This window comes from Salvelinus sp. IW2-2015, unplaced genomic scaffold (genome assembly GCF_002910315.2).
Source record: "Salvelinus sp. IW2-2015 unplaced genomic scaffold, ASM291031v2 Un_scaffold1380, whole genome shotgun sequence".
Taxonomy (NCBI): domain Eukaryota; kingdom Metazoa; phylum Chordata; class Actinopteri; order Salmoniformes; family Salmonidae; genus Salvelinus; species Salvelinus sp. IW2-2015.
This window is the reverse complement of record NW_019942870.1, coordinates 223,044-230,869: the sequence shown is the minus strand read 5'-3', so window position 1 is coordinate 230,869 and position 7,826 is coordinate 223,044. Positions and strand designations below refer to the sequence as shown.

General features: G+C 41.3%; 1 protein-coding gene across 1 annotated transcript; it reads right to left on the bottom strand.

The window, feature by feature from the left end:
- Positions 1 to 3,192: 3,192 nt before the first annotated feature.
- On the bottom strand, positions 3,193 to 3,698 carry LOC139024339 (thrombospondin-related anonymous protein-like). Its single transcript, XM_070439055.1, has 2 exons — positions 3,569 to 3,698; positions 3,193 to 3,518 (listed from the first exon to the last, which is right to left on the bottom strand). Exons 1-2 carry the CDS (start codon positions 3,696 to 3,698, stop codon positions 3,193 to 3,195), a joined length of 456 nt encoding a protein of 151 aa, XP_070295156.1.
- Positions 3,699 to 7,826: the final 4,128 nt, after the last annotated feature.

Here is a 7,826-nt window from a genome sequence, read left to right as displayed (position 1 = left end):
TCCGAAACATCAACATCACGGCATAAAAAAATTGAAAGTCCATCCTGCACTTTTTTTGCAGAAGCAGAGCCATCTCTTGGATGGTTTGCTTGTGTGCTTATTTTTGTGTGTATAGCGTTTAGAATTTCAGCCAGTTAGATGTCAGGCAAACATCAAGCAAAGTGTACCACATACCCAGTGATCACCTGCACCTGCTGTGGTTAAAGAAAACAAAAATGTATTAGCTGTTCTGGCTGCACTTTTGTTTGATTTACAATTAGAATTATATAATTATATGCAACCTCCCTGAGTATTAGTATTGATTTATAAAGCATGATATCAGCACTAAAAGTGTCTCAGGTGTTTTCTGATTGTGTTCTTCATTTTGCATGTACTGTATGTATGTATCATATAGGTATATACTATATATATATAGTATTGGCCCGAATATGTTCCTAAACCAAGTCAAGAACCAAAGTTACTAAAGTTGGAAAGCACCTACTCATTCGTAAGGCGTTTCTATCTTATTGGTACTATTCTTTCTACATATGGTTTGAAATAATTAGATGAAGGAAATCAAAATACTATGAAACTAAACACATATTGGAATCATGAAGTAGCAAAAAGTGCTTTAAACTAAAAACAAAGATTTGCTTTACAAAGTTGCCCTACCTTTGCGTTGATGACGAGCTTATTGCCACACAGCTTGGCATTTTTCAACCAGACATTCATGAGTTTCACCCTGGAATGCATTTCCAATTACCATGGATGGTGCTGCTTACCGTTAAATTAGTTATCATATCTTATGTGGAGTTCTTAATTTGTTTGAGTCAATCAGTTGTGTTGTGACAAAGTATTTTTTGGTATTTATTATTGGATCCCCATTAGCTGTTGCAAAAGCAGCAGCTACTCTTCTGGGTCCACACAAACATAAATACAGACTGACATAATACAGAACATCATTAGACAAGAACAGCTCAAGGACAGAACTAATACATGTTTTTTTAAAGACACACGTAGCCTACATATCAATGCACACACACAAACTATCTAGGTCAAATAGGGGAGAGGCTGTGTGCACGAGGTGTTGCTTTATCTGTTTTTTGAAACCAGGTTTACTGTTTATTTGAGCAATATGAGATGGAAGGAAGTTCATGCAATAGAACTCATATATAATCTATGCTTTCTTGTGCTTTTTGTTTCTGGATTTGGGGACTGTGAAAAGACCCATGGTGGCATGTCTGGTGGGATAATTGTGTGTATCAGAGCTGTGTGTAAATTGACTATGCAAACAATTTGGGATTTTCAACACAAATGTTTCTTATAAAAAGAAAAAAAAAAAGAAGTGATGCAGTCAGTCTCTCCTCAACTCTTAGCCAAGAGAGACTGGCATGCATAGTATTTATATCAGCTCTCTGATTACAATGAAGAGCAAACCGTGCCGCTCTGTTCTGGGCCAGCTGCAGCTTAACTAGGTATTTCCTTGCAGCACTGAACCACACAACTGGACAATAATCAAGATTAGACAAAACTAGAGCCAGCAGAACTTGCTTTTTGGAGTGTGGTGTCAAAAAAGCAGAGCATCTCGGCCAGACCTCTCCCCATCTTTACAACCATTGAATCTACAGTCGAAGTCGGAAGTTTACATACACTTAGGTTGGTGTCATTAAAACTAGTTTTTCAACCACTCCACAAATTTCTTGTTAACAAACTATAGTTTTAGCAAGTTGGTTAGGACATCTACTTTGTGCATGACACAAGTAATGTTTCCAACAATTGTTTACAGACAGTTTATTTCACTTATAATTCACTGTATCACAATTCCAGTGGGTCAGAAGTTTACATACACTAAGTTGACTGTGCCTTTAAACAGCTTTGGCAAATTCCAGAAAATGATGTCATGGCTTAAGAAGCTTCTGATAGGCTAATTGCCATCATTTGAGTCAATTGGAGGTGTAGCTGTGGATGTATTTCAAGGGCTACCTTGAAATTTGACAAACTACAGAGAAGATACATCATTATTTGCATACTAAATTCATCAAACACTGCAAAAAATATTAAAAAAGACAACTRATTATTACTGCATCCCAGCTTTCACCCTTTTTCATGTTCAAGAAGTGAAGTGGGTGTTCATACTTGCAGAATCCCAATTCCCCCCAACACGCTTGTCTCGTCCAATTTTGTTGTTTTGGGTTTGGACCTGATGGCGTTGCCCGCTTAAAATCCTTGGCAACCCAACATTTTTTTTTTATATGAAGTACAGTACAGGTATAACATACTGTGCAGATCACACACAGTTGTGCCAGGTTCAGTGCCTAAATGGATGTTGCATGAGACAACCAATAATATTACATTCAACATATACAATACCAACATACCATTTCCAAGCTTAAGACCAATGAGTCAAACAGATGAAGGGGAAGGACAACTGCATCATTTAAATATGAATTAGTGGCAAGGTTTGATATTATGAGTTCAAATAATTAAAGACTTGTGCATAAGATAATAGAGTTATCGTTAAAATGCACAGTATATTACATTCAGGGATAATGTTATCACTTTACCCGTTGGTGGTATGGGCTTACAAACAAATCGATCCACATCAGCTTGGCTTGCAAAGTACCTTTCCTTATGTTTTGGTTGCTCATAACTTGATCCTGACAACTTTTTCCTAGGCAAACCAAAAAGCCCATCTACTGCTGCCACCACTGTTCCATTGTCCTGTAAAGAGATGTCTAATATACTTGGATACAACTTAATCGTTTTTGGACCACGGGAACAGATCATGGGGATCCCAATAAACTAAGTCTGTTAGTCTGTACAATTGTTTGATAAAAATGTAACAGAGATGTTTCTAATAGATACATTTTGTTTATAAAAGAGAGACACATCATAATTGACATCTTATGCTTTGATGTGTTTTTGGGGAGTAATTAAAAATTAAATAGGCCAACAAAAAAAAAATACAACAAACCTTGGGACAGAATGGGCACTGGGTTCCATCTGCAGTTTCTGGGGCCAGACGGTGCATGTCACGTGTGCTCTCTCTCCGGTCTCTAGGTCACCAGGCTGCTCGTTATGGCACACACCTGTCACCATCGTTACACGCACCTGCGTGACATCAGACTCACCTGGACTCCATCACCCTCTTGATTACCTGCCCTATATATGTCACTCCCTTTGGTTCGTTCCCCAGGTGTCATTGTTTCTGTTTCATGTCTGTGCGTTGTTCGTGATTTCTTGTTTTGCTGGCTTGACGGGTTTCCGTATCTCAGCTGGATCGATAGGCTCCCATGCCTCAGCTGGCTCAACAGGCTCCGATGCCTCAGCGGGATCGATAGGCTCCCATGCCTCAGCTGACTCGACAGGCTCCGATGCCTCAGCTGACTCGACAGGCTCCGATGCCTCAGCTGACTCGACAGGCTCCGATACCTCAGCTGGCTCAACAGGCTCCGATGCCTCAGCTGGCTCAACAGGCTCCGATGCCTCAGCTGGCTCAACAGGCTCCGATGCCTTAGCTGGGTGAACAGGTTCCCGTGCTTCGACCGAGGCAACCGGGGAGGTCTCAGTCGGCTCATCAGGCTCTCACGCCTCAGCCAGTTCGTCATGTTTCTGCGCCTCAGCGGAGGTGACTGGTCCGCTCCTGGTCCCCGGGATCGTCCCTTTGGTTGGTGTCCTGCGGCTGGAGCCGAACGCACCAGGGAGGGGGGTACCGTCATGTATGCTCTCTCTCCGGCACTCTAGGTCACCAGGCTGCTCGTTATGGCGCACACCTGACACCATCGTTACGCACACAGGCGCGTCATTAGACTCACCTAGACTCCATCACCTCCCTGATTACCTTCCCTGTATATGTCACTCCTGTTGGTTCCTTCCCCAGGCGTCATTGTTTCTGTTTCTGTGTCTTGTCTGTGCGTTGTTCGTGACTTCTTGTTTTGCATTATGCTACGTTTATTTATTAAAACACTCACTCCCTGAACTTGCTTCCCGACTCTCAGCGTACTCGTTGCAGTGCAACATATCAAGTTCCGACATACAGTAGCATGTTGGAACTCCACATAGGCCTCATTTGTCAGGGCAGCATACAAGTCTCTTACCTGAAATGAATGAACAGTCACTTAAAGGCACTCTGATTCATTACTGCATTCCATCAGAGTAGGCCATCAACACGTACAGCAAATGCATCTTCACATACAAGTAGGATYTGGTTTCTATGACAGATCTGTTTATCAAAACAGGAATTTGGTTATGAACTTTTGCAGACAAAGACACATTATAGAATCAGAATATAAAATGATTACTTACTGTCCTATGAGGATAATTGAATGACAGGTAGGTACATGGCCCTCAGTGAAACACCACTCTCAAGCTGCAGGCTGGTTATCTGCTTGAGTAATGAGCAGACCACTGTAGTCTGAGGCTGGCGGGGTGTGCAAGACCAGAGCATGTACCTGACCAATGACACTGCTTACGGGTCATACTGGCACATCATGCACTCGGCCTGAAAGAAGAAAAGAGTTAGTCATAAAAAGTTCCATTAAAAATACACAATTAATCTGTTAACAGAATGGAGCAAAAGCTACACATTTTCCAATGCAAATATAAATTGTTTTCTTTGACATATCTGTGATGCGTATCGCAGTGCCTTACCCTGAATRCATTGGCTGCCAAGAAAGAGATGCATTGGGTCCCGCTTTTTAWAGTCTTTGGTATGACTAAACTGGGGATCGAACCAAACCTTCCAATCTCAGGGCCGACAGTAACCCCAAGGCCACTGAGTTGATGGGTGCATTGTGCATTAAATAAACAACTTCCACTGCGGTTTTGTCAGCTGCTGTAACTCAAAACTGAGGATTTAGGTTTTCTTCTTGATATCACCTTGAAACGAGTTGTTTGAGGGCAATCGCTTACTGAAACTGTCTTTTTCACTTTTAATATCTGTAAAACCATGCCTTCCGAGTTGTAAAAGGGTGGCCAGCCACATCATTTGTTTTAACAGTCTCCCATGACAACATAAACTATCCCAAAGACTATATCCAGTAATAGTTTATTATTGTTCTAGTTATGATATCATAACACACTTACATTACTACAATTAAGGCATAAGCCATAATCAAGGGGTATACACTGAGTATACCAGACATTAGGAACATCTTCCAAATATTGAGTTGAACCCCCCACCTTCTGTCCTCAGAACAGCCTCAAGTCGTTMGGGCAATGACTCTACAAGGTGTCAAAAGCGTTCCACAGGGATGCTGGCCCATTTTGACTCCAATTCTTCTCACAAATGGATGTCCTTTGTGTGGTGGACCATCCTTGATACCGGTGCGTCTGGCACCTACTACCAAAGGCACTTACATTTTTTGTCTTGCCCATTCACCCTCTGAATGGCACACATACACAATTCATGTCTCAATTGTCTCAAGGCTTAAAAATCCTTTAACCTGTCTCCTTCCCTTCATTTACACTGATTGAAGTGGATTTATCAATAAGGGATCAGAGATTTCACATTGATTCACCTGGTCAGTCAATTTAAAAAATATGTCACGCCCTGACRTTAGAGAGCCGTTTTATTTATCTATTTGGTTAGGTCAGGGTGTGATGTGTTGTGGGCATTCTATGTTTTGTGGTTCTATGTTTTGGCCGGGTATGGTTCTCAATCAGGGACAGCTGTCTATCGATGTCTCTGATTGGGAATCATACTTAGGCAGCCTGTTTTGCCACCTTAGGTTGTGGGATGTTGTTTTTTGTTAGCTCTGTGAAGCCTACGTAACGTGACGTTCGTTATCCTTTTGTTGTTTTGTTTGGTGTTCTGAGAAATAAAGAATCATGAACACGTACCACGCTGCACCTTGGTCTACTTCATACAACCAGCGTTACAAAATATATATATTTAACCTTTATTTAACTAGGCAAGTCAGTTAAGAATACATTCTTTTTTTAAATGACGGCCTACCCCAGCCAAACCCGGACGACTATGTCATGGAAAAGACAGTTGTTCTTAATGTTTTGTAAGTAGGTTAAGAACAAATTCTTATTACAATGACGGACTACCAAAAGGCAAAAGGCCTCCTGCGGGGATGGAGGCTGGGATTTTTTTACCCCTCCAAAAATAATAATTTGAAAATACTAACAAAATTGCCTTGAACTTGTTCTGTAATAACAACATTTTGAAAAACACGAAAAAAATGATGTAGAGATCAAGTTGAGAGGTTTATGTTTACTGTAAGATATTACTAACAAATGCTTTATTACTTACCAAAGTCATCAAAAACCCTCAGAAGTCTACTGTGGAGTGAGCACTTTTGGCTATTTCTCCGCCTCCAGTGCCATTCAAAACCAAAGGGAAGGGTCCTTTTAAATAGACCATCCTAAAGAGGAAGAGTATTGGTTAAGAGTTTGGGCTTGGTTTCAATGATTTAGCCATGGCTAAAAAGCATGACCTGGTGAAAATAAGTAGGTTGTGGGTGGAAATATGTATCAGAGAGAAACAGAGAGAGTGCAACTGAAAATAGTACAAACACTTGGTTTTAAGGTGATGACAGTGATCCTTCTTAGGATAAACTTCCGTGAAGGCCTTCGACACTAACAATTTAATTAAACTTATGCTTGAGAAATACAGTTTATTTGTCAATTGGGCACATGATCAAACTTTGTAACTGATAACTACCTGCCACATCTCCAGGTAGTGGACAATGTTTTTGTCTTTATGGGTGGTAACCACACAGTCAGAGCAAAATATTGTCTCAGCCTCACAGTCAGTGCACAGCCATATTATCTCTGACTCGATCCCACACGGAGCAGATGGATTCTCCACAAGGATGTTGTGCAGCTGCTCCCTCATCTCCCTCCATGCAGCCACTGCTTCCTCTTTCCTCCTCTGAGCACTGGTAGTCTGGGTATCACTTGCAGCTGGACTATGGTCATCCCTTTGGGCCTGAGAAGGTTCAGAGCCGGAGGTGCAGCACTGAGMGACAATGTGCCTCTTTCGCCTTGCCCAAAAATCTTTTGAAATTCCATTGAGAGGCATTGTTGCATAATTCTGAAACAAGGACAGTTATGAAGAATCTGATAAAATATATACAGTGRCTTCAGAAAGTATTCAGACCCCTTGACTTTTTTCACATTTTGTTACGTTACAGCCTTATTCTAAAATTGATTACATAGTTTTTTCCCCCTCATCAATCAAWCACAATACCCTATAATGACAAAGCAAGAACAGCTTTTTAGAAATATTTACTAATTTATTTAAAAAAAAATAAGAACTGAAATATCACATTTACATAAGTATTCAAACCCTTTACTCAGTACTTTGAGCTCGTGCTACTAGGTGACCTAAACTGGGACATGCTTAACACCCCGGCCATCCTACAATCTAAGCTTGATGCCCTCAATCTCACACAAATTATCCATGAACCTACCAGGTACAACTCCAAATCCGTAAACACGGGCACCCTCATAGATGTCATCCTAACTCGCCCTCCAAATACACCTCTGCTGTTTTCAATCAAGATCTCAGCGATCACTGCCTCATTGCCTGCTTCCGTAATGGGTCTGCGACCAAACAACCACCCCTCATCACTGTCAAACACTCCCTAAAACACTTCTGCGAGCAGGCCTTTTTAATCGACCTGGCCGGGGTGTCCTGGAATGACATTGACCTCATCCCYTCAGTAGATGATGCCTGGCTATTCTTTAAAAGTYCCTTCCTCACCATCTTAAATAAGCATGCCCCATTCAAAAAATGTAGAACTAGGAATAGATATAGTCCTTGGTTCACTCCAGACCTGTCTGCCCTTGACCAGCACAAAAACATCCTGTGGCGTTCTGCATTAGCATCAAATAGC